The sequence below is a fragment of the Phaseolus vulgaris genome, chromosome 4 (assembly GCF_000499845.2).
Source record: "Phaseolus vulgaris cultivar G19833 chromosome 4, P. vulgaris v2.0, whole genome shotgun sequence".
Lineage (NCBI taxonomy): Eukaryota > Viridiplantae > Streptophyta > Magnoliopsida > Fabales > Fabaceae > Phaseolus > Phaseolus vulgaris.
In genome coordinates, this window is record NC_023756.2 from 25584051 (window position 1) to 25603485 (window position 19435).

Consider the following 19435-nt stretch of genomic DNA (forward strand, 5'->3'; position numbering starts at 1 on the left):
CGGTGCTCTTTAGCCCATAACGTGCGTAGGCGGAATGGGGTGATCGTTCACGCGACAGGGGATACCTGGTATGCGCGCTTGTCCAAGTCGCACCTGGTACCCACGCTGAGGTTGCCCGAGACACCCAATGCATGAGACACGCTAAGTTACTTCGTACGCGAATAACTTGGGCGCGCGACAGGGTATATATAGGCATTCCATGCTCATTTCGAAGGTACGCTTTTCATACTGATAAGTGACTAGTTTAGCACAGAGAGGAAAGAGAGAATCACAGAGTGCACGAGTCTCATTGAGATTCAAAATATACGATCTTTTGGTGGTCCTGTTTGACTGACTTGAGCGTCGGAGTGCAATCGGCCGCTAGAGGCGCCGTTTGTATTGTTTTTCGCAGGTTCGCTCGGAGCTAGTTGGAACGTATTTGCGGGAGACGGAGTTTGACGTGGCAAGACCTTCAACGATCAAGTCACTTGCAAGATCACTTTGCTTTTCCCTAGTTTCTAGGATCTAATCTTCACCTTCATCACCTACCATAGGGCTGGCCGAACCTCCCTACTTCCATACACATCATGCACCTTCAAGATCACCATAGCTCCTAGGAGGATCTTCACATTTACATCCATAGCTTCCACACCCTTTGATCACAAATCCGAGAAGAGCTCCATGATTTTGCCATCAGATATGACCCGGGAGAGGGCCACGCCCAGGAGTAATCCATGTGCATGGTACGAGAGGAAGGCTGATACACTCCCAGGGCAAGTGACTAGAATCTGGGGCGCATGAGTTGGCACCCAGGTAGTCACCCCTTGCGCCGGATGCACTTCGAAGAAGGAAGACTTACACGCTGGGATTTCCCTAAGTTAGGTTACAGCATCGTAAGGCCTTCCACGTGGAGTTGCGGTTAAGTCAGAAAGGCCACGTGGCAGCAAGCATTGAAACCCAAGGTATATAAGCTTCTCTGAAAGCTTGAGTGAGGTACGTTCTGACATATTACACACACACTCTAATCATTTGCTCGCTTACTCACTGTACGCATGAGTGATTGCTCTGTGTGGGAGGCCTTACAACGTTGTTCCCTAACCTTTCTCTTTTAGTTTTGCTCTTTGGGATGTAGAGGCCCGAGGCCTCCACGTCCTTCCGTACCGTCTCCCACTATGCCGCCTCCTACTATGCCGCCTCCTATGGTGCCGCCTCCTTCCCGGTCGTTCCTACCCGTGGGTATCAGGAGGTGGCGCCCATCGGATGCAAGCACCTCTCGGACCCAATCAACGCCCGAGGCCAATCAACGCCCAAGGCTGACTCTCCCTTTTACCTCAATGGGCCCCTGATGGGTCCCACCGTGTGTTTGACTTTGGTCAACGCTCGAGGACAGGTCGGTACAACATCAGTTATCAGTAATATCATCCAGAGTTAAGAGGAAGTCCTAGGTCACAAAGAGTCCATGCGTGTGGTGTGAATAACGCATTCAGGCGCAACACAAGTAAAGAACCACTAGAGGCGCTAATGCCCGTTAGGGTTGCGTTTTCCAGGGGCAGACTACATGCATGGCACGTGAACAACTAGGGCACCCCCAGGACGGATGGCCCAAGAGATTAGGTGCACAAGTTGGTACCCAGGTGGCCATTCCGTCAGAGGTTGCACTCCAGTAAGGGAGCCTTGCGTGCTAGATTGCCATGAGATTGGGTGATAGCGGCGCTAAGGCATACCCTCAGAAACCCTAAATACGAGTAACGAGAACAATGAAAACCCTAGACTATATAAAGGGTAGTAAAAAAACCTACAACGTACGCAGTTCTTGAGACTAGAACGATACACACATTTTTGTTTCTATGCCCAGTATTGACTTGAGCGTCGGAGTGCAAACAGCCTCTAGGGCGCCCTTTTGCCTTTGTAGGTACAAAGTGTTTTGATCTGAGGGAGAAGCACGAACCAAGGCAGTGAGAATTGGGCGTGTGATCATCGTTAGAGGCACGAAGGCAATCGAGTCAACCGACAGGAACAATTCTCAAAGCAGAAGGTGAGAGCGTTCGCAAGCAGAAGGTGATTTGAAATTGAAACTCAAGCGTAAGACTAACTGATTACTTCTTAAATTCTTATAAGTCCTGTATTGACTAGATCGTCAGAGTGCAATCAACATGTCTGTTTTAGCGGAGCTACGTTCTAGAATAACAAGATACAGACAGAACTAGAACTTGGGATCAAAATCAACCTACGAACAGGTCAACCGACAAGAACATTAACAATTAAATTTAGAATAAAATAATTGTCTAAACTATATTGTTGTTAAAGAAGAAGTTATTTAATAATATTTGTACGACAAATTTTAATAAAATAAAATGGACATGCATGGTAAATGAATTATTAATCATCATAAATATAAAAATTAAACTCACAAAAGCTGGATAGGAGAACTATTTTGATTGAATTTAAAAACGACCAAATTCAATAATTAAAATAATGTTTTAAGTTATAGGTTTTATTAGAACAAATGTTTTCTTGTTCTTTAATGTCATAAATAATTACATCAAAACAACATTGTTTTACTCACTATTTAAAAAACTATATAAAATTGAAAATAATCAATTTTCTTTCCATCCCTTCTAACATAAATTTTGAAACAATTTTTTTATATAAAATTTATAAATTAAATATATCTTCTCCCTAATTTTAATTTAAAATTTTAAAATATCTGATGCAGCTTTTGTTTGGCTTGCAAAATTATCTTGATCCTGCAACCACTCTTATCAACAATGCTTCTGAAAGCACCTCTCTGTTATGTCACCCTAAAGCCTCCACACTTTGCATCGATGGCGGGAGCTACAGGAAGAACCATCTTCACCTTCTTCATCTCTTCCTCTTCTTCTTATTCTTCCTTCACGCGCTTCCTCGCCAAGCGCGTCCCACTCCGCAAACCCCTCCCCCTTTCCCCCCGCCTCCGCCCCCTCTGCTCCGCCGCTGCTGCGCCGGAAACTGCCGACGCGAAGCATTCTTTACTCCTCCAGAGGCTCCGGGCGCGACACCTCAGGGATGCTGCGAGAGTCTCCCCCGAACCGAGGAAGAAGGCCAGGGTCGCCGCCGTGGCGGAGAAGGAGAAGGTGATTGCGACTTTCGAGGAGTTGGGAGTGAGTGAGGAAGTTATGGAGGTGGTTAGGGAAATGGGGATTGAAGTACCAACTGAGATACAGGGAATTGGCATCCCCGCCGTTTTGGAAGAGAAGAGTGTCGTTTTGGGGTCGCATACTGGCTCTGGCAAAACCCTCGCCTACTTGCTTCCTCTTGTTCAGGTGTTGTTCTACATTCGTTTTGAAAATGGAAAATTCTCAATATGCTTTGTGAGCTAAGTTCATCTCCAATACAAGAGTGTTATTTATTTTAAGTGGATTCTACTCTGTGTCATATTTTAAGTTCATCCCCTTGGAATTTTTGTTCCAATGCAATCCCACATTTCAATAATTATTGTTTATAATTTAACTGTTCAAAACTTAAAACCATTTTTTTGTATTCTTGTGCACTAAGGACTTATTAATACCAAGGTCTTCAATTCCATTTCATGTCACATTAGCTTGTTCCAATAAGGTGTCTTATAAGACCCATATTTGAAGCTTATGACATTGGCTATGAACTCTGCATTGAAGAACTTCCAAAATATTTTCAGATAGTAACCTGTCCATGTTGTACACATAAGAGTATTAGACGCACCAATGCTCATAGGTAAATTTTAGGCTAAACGAGCGTTTTGGTTCACGAGTGTGTGACAATTCAGTCCCAGAGAGAAAGAAAGTTCTGATCTTGTCCCCAATGTGGAAAAAGTTCGACAATTACATCCTTTTGTATAATTTAAAAACAAAATGGTTTTTGAATTTTACTATTTAATGTCAAATTCGTTGTCAAAAATATAACTAATATAACTAAGTATCAAATTGGTTCTTAAATATTCCAGCTTAATGATGAAATGGTCATGCAAAACTTAATTACTTTCAGGTACTAAATAATAATTTTTGGTCTTTTAGGGACTAAATTGTCATCGATTTACACATTTAAGAATCAAAATTGTCATTGATGTACATATTCAAGGACCAAAATAATCATTTATACTAAAATTGATATGGATGTATTTTTAATTTTAATTTTTTAAACTTTTAAGAGTTTTCAAGGTATAATATTTTATCTAGTGTAATATTACTATGAGGAATATTGATCCTAGGAGCATGTTTGGCTGCCTTTTAATAATTTCAGAAAAATAATTAAAATTTATTGAATTTAAAAATAAAAGTAGAAGGACTGTAAAAAATGTAGTGAAGATGAGTAGTTATGTTAGAAAGCAACTTCCATTTTCATGAGAATGTGATACACTTCTTTGACCATGAGAATAAGAAGTGAGACAAATGTTTTATTTTCTTGGTAATCAACAGGAATAAACATATGCGGGATTGGTTTTAGCAAAACTTGTATGAAACATGAGTATATGCTATTAGTTTGCTTAAAAAATTAGCCACTCTTTGGATACCTTGTAATGAGAATAGGTTATTCTCTAGTTCACTATTTGTTTCAGCTATTCCTTAGTTCAATGCTTTTACCAAACATGAGAATATGTTGGTCCGTAGTTCACTCTCTTGAGAAGAAATTTTAATACCTTGAAAAAACACAATTTTAGAGTGAATAATGTTTGCACCTGCTTGTCTTGGAATGTTATTTAGCTTTAGCTGAGGCAAACTTGTCTAGGCATCTACTGTGGCAGCTGAGACACTGTTAATTTGTTGATGTACCTGTAGTTGCTACGACGGGATGAACAATTGAATGGAATACTGTTGAAGCCTAGGCGTCCACGAGCGGTTGTGCTGTGTCCCACAAGGGAGTTATCTGAGCAGGTAAAATGCATTTAACTTGTATAGATCACTCCTATTAAGTTGGATTACGTTAATATGAAGTGGGCTTTATAGGTTTTTCGAGTTGCAAAATCGATAAGCCATCATGCACGATTTAGGTGTACCATGGTAAGTGGTGGTGGCCGGATTAGGCCTCAGGAGGATTCCCTTAACAACCCCATTGATATGGTAGTTGGTACCCCTGGCAGGGTTCTTCAGCATATTGAAGAGGGAAACATGGTCTATGGTGACATCAAATACTTGGTGAGTATCTCATAATTGACCGTTTTTAATAGACAACAATGAGTGTAAGCTTCACTTACCCATGGTGGTCTTTGCTTTTGCAGGTATTAGATGAGGCAGACACAATGTTTGATCGGGGTTTTGGTCCTGATATACGCAAGTTTCTAGGCCCATTAAATAGTCGTGCTTCAAAACCTGATGGCCTAGGTTTTCAGACTATCTTGGTAACTGCAACCATGACAAAGGTGTGTGTGCACCATAATCTTGTTGGCTACATGCAAATAAAATACTAATAGTTTAGGATATTATTCATGAAATGTGAGCCCTTATAGTGTAGTCCGATGGTCCTTTTTCACTTTTCTGAATTCTGGACAATCCCTTTTATATTTAAGTGCAATGCATTTTCCATGATCAATTTTGACAATGAACTTCAGTATTGGTTTCTTTGAGTCTTTCAGGCTGTGCAAAAGCTGATTGATGAAGAGTTTCAAGGCATTGTTCATTTGCGCACATCAACATTGCATAAAAAGATTATTTCTGCTCGTCATGATTTTATTAAACTTTCAGGTTCTGAGAACAAGCTTGAAGCATTACTGCAGGTATAATTTTATATTTTGGCATGTTTGACATATGTCAACCAATGGTTGATATTTTTTAGTTTGTGTTGGGATGTGTAATCAAGTGGCACCAAGTCTGTTTGTGATTATTTGGTCCTGCCATTGTCTCACCCAGGCTGCTTTTCTTTCACTTTAGCTAATGAGATACAAGTCTAGGCTGTTGTTGTTTTGAGTTAGGATGTGATGATACCAACTGACTGGAAAAAATGATAATTATGTTTCGTTTTCTTATGATGCCAGTTTTATCACAGATTTTCTGCCATATATGCCTTAGTAACTATTGGAAAAATAACAGCTTGAAATTTAATAATAGAGGCAATATGTGTACACAAACTACTGGTGATTGTATTAATTACCATCCTAATTGCAACTTTAAAAGAGTAGTTCATGACTTCTTTGCATAAAATGACTTTACACAGATTGTTGTGAACTAACTACTCTAAAAACTTAATCTGTTATGTGAAGATGCATGAATGATTTATCTATTGGGCTTAACATGTGAATAATGCACAGGGCCACATACTTTGTTATGAAGTCAACTTTCTCTTAGAATACTAGGAGTAGCAAGTATTAAAGGAAAAGAAAGAATAGGGTAAATCCCTTATTTATGAACACATAGAGTTATGTTTATATAGAAAAAAAAACATATGGATTAAGCCCATTACATAAATATGAAATATTTAACAATATCTATAATATCTCATAATATCTAATAATATATAATTATATCTAATAATATCTAATAATATCTAACACTCCCCCTCAAGTTGGTGTATATAGATCGTATGTACCTAGATTGTTACAAATGTAATCACGGGTTAGTAAAAATATCAGCTAATTGATTAACAAACTCAGTCTTGATATCACCTGATATAATCTTTTCTCGAATGAAATGACAATCAATCTCGATATGTTTGGTCCTTTCATGATAAACTGGATTTGAGCTAATATGAAGAGCAGCCTGATTATCACATATAAGTGTCATTTGAGTGACCTCTCCAAATTGCAATATTTAAGTAACTGTTTTAAGCCAAATAAGCTCACAAGTAGCCAAGGCCATAGCTCTATATCATGCTTCTGCACTAGATCTCGCCACAACATTGTGTTTCTTGCTCTTCCAAGAGATCAAGTTATCACCAATGGAGACACAATAACCGAAAGTTGATCTTTTATCAGATGGAGATCTTGCCCAATCAACATCTGAATAACAAACGACGTTAGTATCCAGGAGAGCCTTTAATGTACTTCAGTATACGACTGACTGCATTCCAATGATCTTCACATGGAGAATTAAGAAAATGACTCACCATACTGTCTGCAATGGAAATATCAAGACGAGTAACAGTGAGATAGTTCAATTTTCCAACTAATCTACTGTACTTCTCAGGATCTGAAAGAGGCTCCCCCTGATTGGGTAGAAGTTTGACATTGGGATCCATGGGAGTATCAACAAATTTCGAATTCATCAACACAATTTCCTCCAAAATATTCAATGCATATTTTCTTTGAGAGATAACAATACCTGTATTGGATTGTGCTACCTCTGGTCTGAAAGTGTTGTAAATGTCTTGTTTTACTTGTGAGTTGCCATGGTGATCACCGTCTGTAAAAACAATGTCATCAACATATACTACAAGATATACCATGTGAAGTCATAAATTTTTTAAAAGAATGAGAAAGATACGTTCTTTATCACTGCGAAAAATCGAATGGAAATTCCAAATTGATTTTTAATTTCATTGTAAAATATTTGAAATATAGAAAACAACTCAGAATTTAGAAACACCCAAGTACATCTTGAATAATCATCAATAAAAGTAACAAAATACTGAAATCCTAAATTAGACTTAATACGACTTGGTTCCCAAATGTTAGAGTGAACTAAGGCGAAAGGAGATGAAGTACGTTGTGAGACACTACTAGGAAAAGAACTACGAATGTGTTTTCCTAACTGACACGACTCACAATAAACTAGATACATTAGACAAACTTGGAACAAGCTATTGCATCTTGGCAAGACTAGGATGACCCAACTGAGCATGAATGAGAGATGGAGAATCCATAATCACACCAACATGTGCAGTGATCTGTAGTTGATAAAATCCACGAGACTCACATCCGGTGCCAATCATCTATCTCACATTCCTGTCCTGTAAACAAACAAAATATTTGGTAAAAGAAATAACACAATCAAGGGAACGATTGTACCCTGTTTCTTAGCTTGAAACTATTTTACTTATTGTTTCTTAGCCTAGTACTGACTTGATCATCGGAGTGCAATCAACAGGTAGGGCCCTCACTGTGTCAACGGAGTCCCTCACGAGCACCAGAAGTGAACGCAGGAACCATCGTGGATAGGAGGAGCCACCGCCTGCCTTTGAAGTCAACGACGACCGAGTCAACCGGCGAGAACAACTATAAATATATATTATAACACTATAAATATATATTATAACACTATAAATATATATTATAACACTATAAATATATATTGTAATATTATTAGTAACTCTTACGAGTCGAGTTACGATTCTCGAGTTACGATCTTTTATCTCCTTTCCGATCCTCTTACGAGTTACGAGTTTGACTACATTGATCCTAATACCATGTCATGAGCCAACTATTTTCAAAAGTTTAAGCTTAATAGGCAAGGGCACATGAATGGTTTTATTATATTATATCTGTACATAACAACTAACTAATTAAGATATTATCTGATGATCCACAACAAAACATAAAAACTTCTTAAAAATAGGAGAAAATTGCAATATTTGGTGCATATTGCATGTTCTAAGCGCTTGGCTATGCAAAAGGTGAGATATGACCCTAAATTTGTAATGCTTTCTGTTTCTGATCTATTGTTGTATGTGTTTTCACTGAGAACTTTAACACATTCAATATTTTAATATTGCATTGTATTAAAGGAAAAGAAAGAATAGGGTAAATCCCTTGTGTATATTGAACACATAGGGTTATGTTTATATAGGAAAAAGAAACATATGGGCTAAGCCCATTACATAAATATGAGATATCTAACAATATCTATAATATCTCATAATATCAAATAATATCTAATTATATCTAATAATATCTAACACTCCCCCTCAAGCTGGTGCATATAGATCATATGTACCCAGCTTGTTACAAATGTAATCAATCCTAGGTCCTCGTAAGGGTTTAGTAAAAATATCTGCTAATTGATTATTTGAATTAACAAACTCAGTCTTGATATCTCCTGATATAATCTTTTCTCGAATGAAATGACAATCAATCTCAATATGTTTTGTCCTTTCATGAAAAACTGGATTTGAGCTAATATGAAGAGCAGCCTGATTATCACATATCAGTGTCATTTGAGTAACCTCTCCAAATTGCAATTCTTTAAGTAACTGTTTAAGCCAAATAAGCTCACAAGTAGCCGAGGCCATAGCTCTATATTCTGCTTCTGCACTAGATCTTGCCACAACACTTTGTTTCTTGCTCTTCCAAGAGATCAAGTTATCACCAATGGAGACACAATAACCAGAAGTTGACCTTCTATCAGATGGAGATCCTGCCCAATCAGCATCTGAATAACAAACGACTTTAGTATGGTTATTATGACCATATAACAAACCTTTTCCAGGAGAGCCTTTAATGTACTTCACTATACGAATGACTGCATTCCAATGATCTTCACATGGAGAATTAAGAAATTGACTCACCACACTGACTGCAAAGGAAATATCAGGACGAGTAACAGTGAGATAGTTCAATCTTCCAACTAATCTCCTGTACTTCTCAGGATCTGAAAGAGGTTCCCCCTGATTGGGTAGAAGCTTGACGTTGGGATCCATGGGAGTATCAACAGATTTCGAATTCATCAACCCAATTTCCTCCAAAATATCTAATGCGTATTTTCTTTGAGAGATAACAATACCAGTATTGGATTGTGCTACCTCAATCCCCAAGAAATATCTGAGTTTGCCAAGATCTTTGGTCTGAAAGTGTTGACAAAGGTGTTGTTTTACTTGTGAGATGCCATGGTGATCACTGCCTGTAAGAACAATGTCATCAACATATACTACAAGATAGATACACCCAGCACTCGAGTGACGATAAAAAACTGAATGATCGCCTTCACTGCGAGTCATACCAAATTGTTGAACAACATTGCTAAATTTTCCAAACCAAGCCCTAGGAGACTGCTTGAGGCCATATAAGGATTTGCGAAGACGACATACCAATCCAGAAGACTCCCCCTGAGCAACAAAACCGGGAGGTTGCTCCATATAAATTTCTTCCTGCAAATCCCCATTAAGAAAAGCATTTTTAACATCCAGTTGATAAAGAGGCCATTGTTGAAGAGCAGCCATAGCTATGAATAAGCGAACAGAGGCCATCTTTGCTACTGGAGAAAAAGTATCACCATAGTCTAAACCAAAAATTTGGGTATAACCCTTAGCCACAAGACGAGCTTTGAGACGATCAATAGTACCATCAGGACCAACTTTGATAGCAAAAATCCACCTGCAACCAACAACAGATTTCCTAGATGGTAAAGGAACAAGTTCCCAAGTTCCATTATTCTGAAGCGCATTCATTTCATCAAGCATGGCCTGACGCCAACCAGGATGGGCTAAGGCATCACCTACAGATTTTGGAATTGATACAGAAGAAATAGACGAAAGGCAGGTATAAAAGGGTTGAGATAGTCTATGGTAACTCAAAGCAGTATAATGTGGAGAGGGATTACGAGTAGAACGTATACCTTTACGGATAGCAATAGGAAGATCAGGTTCAACAGTCGGAGGTTCAACTATAGGAGCCGGAGGGGGATGAGGTGTTGGCACCAAAATAGAGTCTGCTGATGGACGATGAGACGGTTGACGACGACTATACACCTGAAGAGTTGGCGGCGGTGGTGAATTGTTAGATGCACTAGGCACAACAAGAGGAATATTAACTTGATTAGATGAAGAAATGGAAGGAGAAGGACAAGACTTAAAGTAAAGGGAAGATTCACTGAAGGTGACATCTGCTGAAATAAAATAACGGTTTAAAGATGGTGAGAAACATTTATATCCTTTTTGTGATCTAGTGAACCCTAAAAAGACACATTTGTGTGACTTAGGAGATAATTTATCAAGACCAGGACTAAAATTATGAACAAAACATGTGGACCCAAAAACTTTGGGAGGTAAAGAGTGGAGAGGGTCATGTGGAAATAAAATAGAATGAGGAATTTTGTTATCTAAAACTGAAGATGGCATGCGATTAATGAGATAACATGCACTAAGAACAGCATCACCCCAAAAACGCTGAGGAACATCACCATGGATTAAAATAGTACGAGTTGTTTCAACAAGATGTCTATTCTTGCGCTCAGCTACCCCATTTTGTTGAGGTGTATAAGCACATGAAGTTTGATGAAGAATACCATGAGAAGCCATAAAATTTTTAAAAGAATGAGAAAGATACTCACGTCCATTATCACTGCGCAAAATTCGGATGGAAATTCCAAATTGATTTTTAATTTCATTGTAAAATATTTGAAATATAGAAAACAACTCAGAACGGTTTTTCATTAAAAAAACCCAAGTACATCTTGAATAATCATCAATAAAAGTAACAAAATACTGAAATCCTAAATTAGACTTAATACGACTTGGTCCCCAAATGTCAGAGTGAACTAAGGCAAAAGGAGATGAAGCACGTTGTGAGACACTACGAGGAAAAGAACTACGAATGTGTTTCCCTAACTGACACGACTCACACGATAAAGTAGACACATTAGACAAACTTGGAACAAGCTGTTGCATCTTGGCAAGACTAGGATGACCCAACCGAGCATGAATGAGAGATGGAGAATCCATAATTGCGCCAACATGTGCAGAGATCTGTAGTTGATAAAGTCCATGAGACTCACATCCGGTGCCAATCATCCGTCCCGAACTCCGGTCCTGTAAAGTAACAGAATCTTTGGTAAAAGAAATAACACAGTCAAGGGAACGAGTGAGACGACTAATGGATAATAAGTTAAATGGAGACCCAGGGACATAAAGAACATTATCAATAGATAAAGATGAAAAAAGATTAATAGTACCAACACCATGTGATGGTACCCTATATCCATTGGCCATGGTAACTGAAGGTAAATAACCCGTAGTAGATAAGGAAGAGAAAAAAGATTTATTACCAGTAATGTGATCAGTGGCACCTGAATCTAGAACCCAAGGGCCATGGGAAGTGGAGTGAGTGAGGCCAACAAAAGATGTACCTGAATGTGCAACAGAAGCCGTGGAACTAGGGTTCTGACGATCCTCATACCATTTAAGAAATTCATTGAAAATAGCAGGCTGGCTTGGGGTATCAATTGAAGTATGGTCCATGGTAGAAGGTTGCACAGGGGCAATTTGAGCAACCGCAACAGATCTAGGAGGACGACCATGTAAGGCATAACATCTGTCAATTTTGTGGCCAAGTTTGCCACAATGGTCACACTTGTGACGCCCTTTGCCCGGCTTGTGAGGGCGAGTACGATCATTATGCTGAGATACTAAAGCAGAAGAGTCATCAACATGAGACGTTATATCAGCGGTGTGTTTACCTGGCACGCGCAAAAGGGTAGAACAAGTGGAAGTAAAATTGGGCACAATAGGAGATCCCAAAATTTGATCACGAACGTGAGAATAATCATCAGGAAGACCATGTAAACCCAATAACATGAAGAACTTGGATCTTTGTTCTAGTTCTTGAGAAGGAGTAGAAGCAGGAGGTAATAACTCATTAAAATCATGAAGAAGAGCATGAATTTTACCTAGATATTCTGCCATTGTACCATCAAGACGTTTGGGAGCAACAATTGTGAGAAGATTTTGACACACACCATAAAGACGTTGAGTATCATTGGTGTATAATAATTTTGCTTGTTCCCAAACTTCTGAACATGTTTCATAGGTACGAAAAATTTGTTTTAAAGATGAGTGAATGGTCGATTTGATAACAATGCATAATTGAGCATCAATTTTCGACCAACGAACAACCTCATTTTCAGCAAGAGTAGGATGAGTAAGATGATCAACATAACCTTGACTCTTAAGCCATAATTTAATATCTGATGCCCAAGTGTCATAATTGGTTCCATCCAATTTGTCAATGGAAAGATGAACATTGACGTAATTAGTATAAATAGATGAATCCGGCATAATGACTAAAGAAGAAGCCATAGTGGCAGCGGAAGCGGAAGAAGCCATAAAAGATAAGGACAAATCCAGTCACCGGTTAATTGGCGGGAGCAACAAAGATGAAGGCTCCGACAGCGATTCCGGCGAGATTCCGGCGAAGGTCCGGCGAAGGTCCGGCGGAGGTCCGGCGAAGGTCCGGCGGAGGTCCGGCGGAGGTCCGGCGAAGGCCCGGCGGAGGTCCGGCGAAGGTCCGGCGAAGGTCCGGCGAGACAGTGGGGGTGGTGGCTGGAAAATTCCAGTGAATAGTGGATTCACCAATAAAAATTGAACCCTAAACCCTAAACTCTAACCTTATGCTCTGATACCATATTAAAGGAAAAGAAAGAATAGGGTAAATCCCTTGTGTATATTGAACACATAGGGTTATGTTTATATAGGAAAAAGAAACATATGGGCTAAGCCCATTACATAAATATGAGATATCTAACAATATCTATAATATCTCATAATATCAAATAATATCTAATTATATCTAATAATATCTAACACATTGTTTCATTTTTATTTGTGTTCCTACTTATGGTAAGGTTTCTCTTTGGCAAGGGTGTTCAAATTATGATGTTTAGTGTTTAGGCTATTTTACAAGCAAAATGCAATATTTTTCTTCAGATGAGGAAACATCTACTTTTTTACAGTTTTTCTTTTATTTTTTGTTCACATTCAACATGTTTATCAGCTTTTGGTGTTTTGTAAATAAAGCTATGGTGCATGTTTTTCAAATAATAGACTTTGAGCTGTCAAACTGAATCACAATCTGTTAGTCAACCTAGCCCAGCATAGGTTTTAGTTGGGTTGGGTTGGTGAAAAATTGGCTCACCAAGACCCTGGATCAGTTTGGCCAAGTTTGCTTAGCTCATGTCTCACCCAATTCCTCACCCAATTCAACCCATGGTGAACTATGTTGGGGTGTTTCCTTTTTAATTTTGTACTTGTTCAGAATTTGAATTGTTTTATGTTTGAAATTTCAGTAATTGTTGTTTTAAACTGTACTTTGGTTTTAAACTTGAATTTCGGCTAATTATTGTTTTATGCGAACCGGTTGGGTGACTCACTTTTTGACTAACCTGTTTGGAAGGCCAACCCTACTGAGTTTGGTTGTCATTATCACTGTAGTTGGCTTGGGTGTTTTCGTGATTTATTGGGTTTTCATTATATCTTTTCTGATCACGTGATGATAGGTACTAGAACCAAGCCTTGCAAAGGGTAATAGGGTGATGGTTTTCTGCAATACATTGGATTCTAGTCGTGCTGTGGATCATTTTCTTAGTGAAAATCAGATTTCTAGTGTGAACTACCATGGGGAGGTACCAGCAGAGCAAAGGTAATATGCTATAGTGAGATTCTTATATACTTCTCCTTCTTTATTTTGTTATGGTGCTGAATTAAACTGCCCAGAAATAGGCACACTGTAACTGTTGAATTTGACTCTAAACTTTAAAATGAGGAGATATGTAAAGTGAAAGGGTGTATCTAATGTTGATTTGGACTGGGTTAAGTTTACAAGGTAGGTGCCGTATTTCAAATTAGTGGGTGCATCTCCTTACTTTATTGCAAATTAGGTGCATCTTCTCACTTGAAATCCAATCCATGGAAGAGAGGTAATAAAGTGAAAAATGTAAAATATATTTTACCAATGAGGCTTACAATAACTATGCTACAATGTGCTGACTTCATGCCTATTTTTATACTAAAACTTCGATGATCAGAAGCAACAACACCCTCTGCTTTGGGGACACCAAATAACTGCTAAATTAACCAAGATTTTACTCATCACATAACAATAAATACTTCTGAAGACTTCCTCAACTTGTTATAAATAAACCCACTTGATCAAATTCATATCAAAACTAAACATGAATTCTTGCAAAACTTGTGATGGGTTTCAAATACAATGACATAAATTAAAATGTCATTAAAGAAGATGGGCACTGCTTAGACAACTCATTGACCTTATACACTAGGCAGCTAGAGTGATGCAAAACAAAAGCTAGACAACCTTTCTGGAAAGAGTTGTGTCAGTTTCTGTAAGAAAGGGACAGACTGAACTACTGTAAGGGTGCACTACCAAAGTTTAATTCTGAAGATCACCATGAGGAACATGTTTAGAATCCAAAAATTGGCTATAGCTTGAAATTCAAATTGGCTTTGACATGGTCGCAGGAAGTGGAGAACAGCTTTTCCAACTTTCAGAAACTCTCTCAATATGTGTACTTTATCTTGTTTAGGCCCTGATATTGATTAGTCTTCATTTTTAGTCATGAGCTTCAAAGCCATTAATTGTTTGGTATGAGCTCTGAAAGGTTGAAGATAGGTGAAATGAGGACTTTAAAATTTTGAGGTAAGACAGTTTACTGTGTTCTTACATGAATAATTTATTTTGGCAGTGCCATATATTTGAATGATAGGCATGTGAAATGTGACATGTAGACTTTGTTTGAATAAATTTATTTTCAAGTACTTGTAGAAAAAAAAGGAAAAATGAATTAAGTTTCTTGTACAATCTAAAATCAGCTTATACACTTAGCTTTTATAGTCCATTTTTTTTTAATTTATTTTCTCCAAAAACTAAGGACATATATTAATTTTAACTTATGAAGAAACTCAGTGTATTTTATCTTCTAAGTTTGCTCTTGTTGAATTGTTTATGAGAGGTTTTACCAAGCAAGACCATAAAACTTAATTAGTTGGGGGAAAAAGCAATCTTTTGTCCATAAGCAATGCGAGTGTGGTCTAACTTGCTTTGACCTGCTTATCCGTGTAATTCCTGCCCTTCTGAATATGTTATCTATTTTTTTATGCCCAGTGTAAACAACATCAAGGTTTAAGATGTAATAATTTTGAATAACTTTCACTTTAGCATAATAGTGACTTCTCTGATACTCATGTCGAAAACTATTGAATTGAACTTACGTATCTGTAACTCTTAAAACTTACTTAAACGCATGTTGGTGCTGACATTGCATCTCTTGCTTGCTCATAAGAGTGAATACTTGCTCACAAATGGTGCTTGAATAGCTTTTCACGTGTGAAGAATTAATGACCAAAGAAAATGGAGGAAGAATGAGCCAAATAATAAATGGAATTTGTGTACAATAAAATTGAATATGGTAGCTTTTGAGCCTATGATGCCATTTGAATCAGTGCTTCTCTGATGCTCTGTTTCCTATCATGCCCGCTTATTTATATTGCTTTTCTCTTGAATTCAGGGTTGAAAATCTCAGAAAGTTTAAGAGTGATGGTGATGATTGTCCTACATTGGTTTGCACGGACCTGGCTGCTAGGGGTCTAGACTTGGATGTAGATCATGTTGTCATGTTTGACTTCCCCTTGAATTCTGTGAGCATAATATCAATTAATTTATATAGTTTCCTTCTTTCTGCCTTCCCTCTTTCGATATTAATTGGCTATGAACTATTCTTTTTCCTTTCTATTTTAGATTGACTACCTTCATCGCACAGGTAGAACGGCTCGCATGGGTGCAAAAGGTAACAAATTCTTATATGATTTAATTTAATCACTTTATCTCAATTGATAATTGTGATATTTATTCTACAAGCAGTATTTTTTGCCTTAGTATTTAGTAAAATTAGAAGCTGCAGTCAATGTTCCTAGCTTGCACATACACTTTGCCATCAAATTTTCACCTAAGTTATAGTCACTTTGAAATTGCTTCTAAATTACAAGATAACAAAATGGATTACTGTGTATGTGATTTAAATATCCGCATGCAGCATTTCTAACTGCAGAATATTTTGGTCATTATGTACCAAAACAAAAGAGGAAAAGAAAGAAAGAAAAAGATCTTGATGTGTATCATGTTGGGTTATACTGGGTTTCTTCTATTTGTTATACCAGATCCATGCTGCCTTATTATGTCTTAGTCATCATAACTAGATTACAGTTGTACATTAGACATTGCATTATGTCTGTTACAAATTTGTAGCTGTATTTAGAAGATCTAAAATGCTCTTTTCTCTTGCAGGGAAGGTAACAAGTTTAGTTGCTAGAAAGGACTTGGACTTGGCCAGCAAAATAGAGGAAGCAATAAGGAAGAATGAGAGTTTGGAGGCTATCACAAAAGAAAGTGTTAGAAGGGACATTCCAATAACCCAAATCACAGAGCAGAAGGGAAAGGGTAGAAAAATGGTTCAAGTTTCAAAAGTGAAGGGCAAATTTGGTAGTCGTGCCAGTTCTGGGAATAATGGATCAGGTATAAAATCTGGTAAAGGGTCACCAGTGAAATCTATGAAAAAAGGGATTAACGTTTCAAAATCTGGAAAATCTTCTAGTACAAGTAGCACCATCAGAAAAGTTTCTTCAGAAAAGAGACAAACAAGTAAAGTGGTCCTCAGTAAAGGTTATTCAGAGAAGAGGAAAACAAGTAAAGCGGTGGGTGCCACCAAATCTACAAATTCTAAACTCAACGTTGTGGGGTTTCGGGGGAAAATTTCATCTTCAAATAACTAAGGTTCGGTTCGGTGAAGTGGATTGTGCGCCATTCCTATAGGGAGTAGATGACTCTCAATTTTGCGTACTAGATAAGAATATTTTATTAGTTACCAATTATGTAGTAAAATTATTATAACTAGAGGAAGTACAGGTGCACATCTGTCCACTCTTTTTTATGATAAAAAGAAATATTATTTTTTCATAATAAATATTAAAATAAAAGTATTACTGAATTTTAAAAAAATAATTATAAAATAAATTTTGTTATAACTTTTTTATTAAAGATAACTAATTAAATTTAAAAAGTAGTTACAAAACTTGAAACTTAAAATAATAAAATAAATTTGTACTGGCCAGACCTCAGACATTGACATTGGACATCGGTGGTCTGGTCGCGATAATGGGTCACGTAAGCGGGGTCTGAGAAATAGTAATGAGTTGACACCTAGATATAAGAAAGACCTAAATCACGGGAGGGTTCATGCATATGGTGTGTATTGTACGTTCAGGTCTAACACAAGTAAGTATTCCTTGGAGGCGTCAAGGCGCATGAGCGCTAGGGTTTCCAGGGAAAGTTGAATGCATGACACGTGAATAATTAGGGCACCTATAGAACAGATGGCCCCACAACGTTGGTGCACGAGTTGGTACCCTGGCGGCCATACTATTAAGATTTTGCATTCCAGAAGAGGAAAGTCCTGTGTGACGATTGCGCTAAGATTGTGCAACACGCAACATGATGTCTTCCTAGTAACCCTAATTCCACTTGAGGAAAGGTTCTCGTGAGACAAGGAAGTTAACCTAAAAACAACCTATAAAAGGGAGTTGAGATCTCTGGTGAAGGTACGCCGTTTCTAAGACTGAAACTGTTTTACATATTGTTTCTTAGTCCAGTGTTGACTTGATCGTCGGAGTGCAATCAACAGGTACGGCCCTCTCCGTTTCAACGGAGTCGCTCTCTATCCAGAAGTGAGCGCAGGAACCAGCATAGATAGGAGGAGCCACCGCTTACCTTTGAAGTCAATGCAGCTAAGTTAACTGGCAAGAACAAAATTATATTAAAAGATTGATAATAAATTATAATAGTATTTTTGTAATAAATTATAATACTATTTTTGTAATAAATTATATTATAAAACTAATAGCTATTGTTTTTGTTGTCAAATTAAAACAATTTCAGTATAGACCTATCTAATATTAGAAAGATGGTAGTATAATTGTGATTAGATGACTTCAAGTTGTCTCCAACGAATCTAATAGTGAAATCAGTAAATCATTGTTTAGAATCTATTTGTAGGTAAGAAAAGTTAGTAATAACAATAAAAAAAAAGGATTGAGATTGTTTAACATCGAATATAAAAGAAATTAAAATAACAAATAAAGAGTTGTTGATCACCAAGTTCTTATACCATTTAGTTTTTCGCAAGTTCTCTAAAGATTAGTCATTTTTCAATCCTCAAATAGAGTTAAACTAGATTGAATATGCATCAATCTGATTCAACTAAAGCTCACTAGTAAAACACGTGTCTACTGGTTTGATTAGTACCCACTTTGTTCCACGCATATACTCCATGAGAATGCTTATGTCCTCTCTCTTGAATCATGTGTTTAAGAAATTAATTAGAATAATGCGAACTAACTAAAAAAAGCAATGTTTAAGACAAGGGAGACAGTCAATCATGGGTTCAATTACAACTTCTCAAGAAACTAGTGAGATTAAAATATTAAAAACTGTTATAGAGAATTGAAAAAAGAAACTTTTATTGATTAAAACCCTAGAACTCAATGGGAAATTACAAAGGAATCAACCAAAAAGGCTTAAAAAGATATTGGTCTTCCTTGTGTGTTTCCCTGGATCTCCTTAAATAGGCATGGTCCATGCAACCTCTTCCACATTTGATGTTGGAGGCACCACTTTTAACAGAGAAGATAATGGAGAAAATGATGGAGAAAATGATGGAGAAGATCATGGAGAAAGTAGTGGAGAAGATCCAACTCCTACTTAGGTGAATAAATCTCTCATATTTTGGTGGAGAAA

General features: G+C 37.5%; 1 protein-coding gene across 1 annotated transcript; it reads left to right on the forward strand.

Annotated features, from left to right (window-relative positions):
- The first annotated feature begins 2696 nt into the window (after positions 1 to 2696).
- LOC137837479 (DEAD-box ATP-dependent RNA helicase 39) lies at positions 2697 to 17595 on the forward strand. The gene is made up of 9 exons (XM_068646479.1): positions 2697 to 3281; positions 4770 to 4865; positions 4938 to 5126; positions 5210 to 5350; positions 5564 to 5704; positions 14127 to 14269; positions 16155 to 16284; positions 16385 to 16433; positions 16931 to 17595. The coding sequence occupies exons 1-9, from the start codon at positions 2748 to 2750 to the stop codon at positions 17413 to 17415; spliced, it is 1908 nt and encodes a 635-aa protein (XP_068502580.1). The 5' UTR covers positions 2697 to 2747; the 3' UTR covers positions 17416 to 17595.
- The last annotated feature ends 1840 nt before the right edge of the window (positions 17596 to 19435 follow it).

What these genes read in the sequence shown, in the direction of transcription:
- LOC137837479 (XM_068646479.1), top strand. Translation starts at nt 2,748, where the DNA reads ATGCTTCTGAAAGCACCTCTCTGTTATGTCACCCTAAAGCCTCCACAC. An exon ending in CAAGGGAGTTATCTGAGCAG is followed by an intron (nt 4,866 to 4,937) that starts GTAAAATGCATT and finishes TGGGCTTTATAG; the next exon opens with GTTTTTCGAGTTGCAAAATC. An exon ending in TAACTGCAACCATGACAAAG is followed by an intron (nt 5,351 to 5,563) that starts GTGTGTGTGCAC and finishes TGAGTCTTTCAG; the next exon opens with GCTGTGCAAAAGCTGATTGA.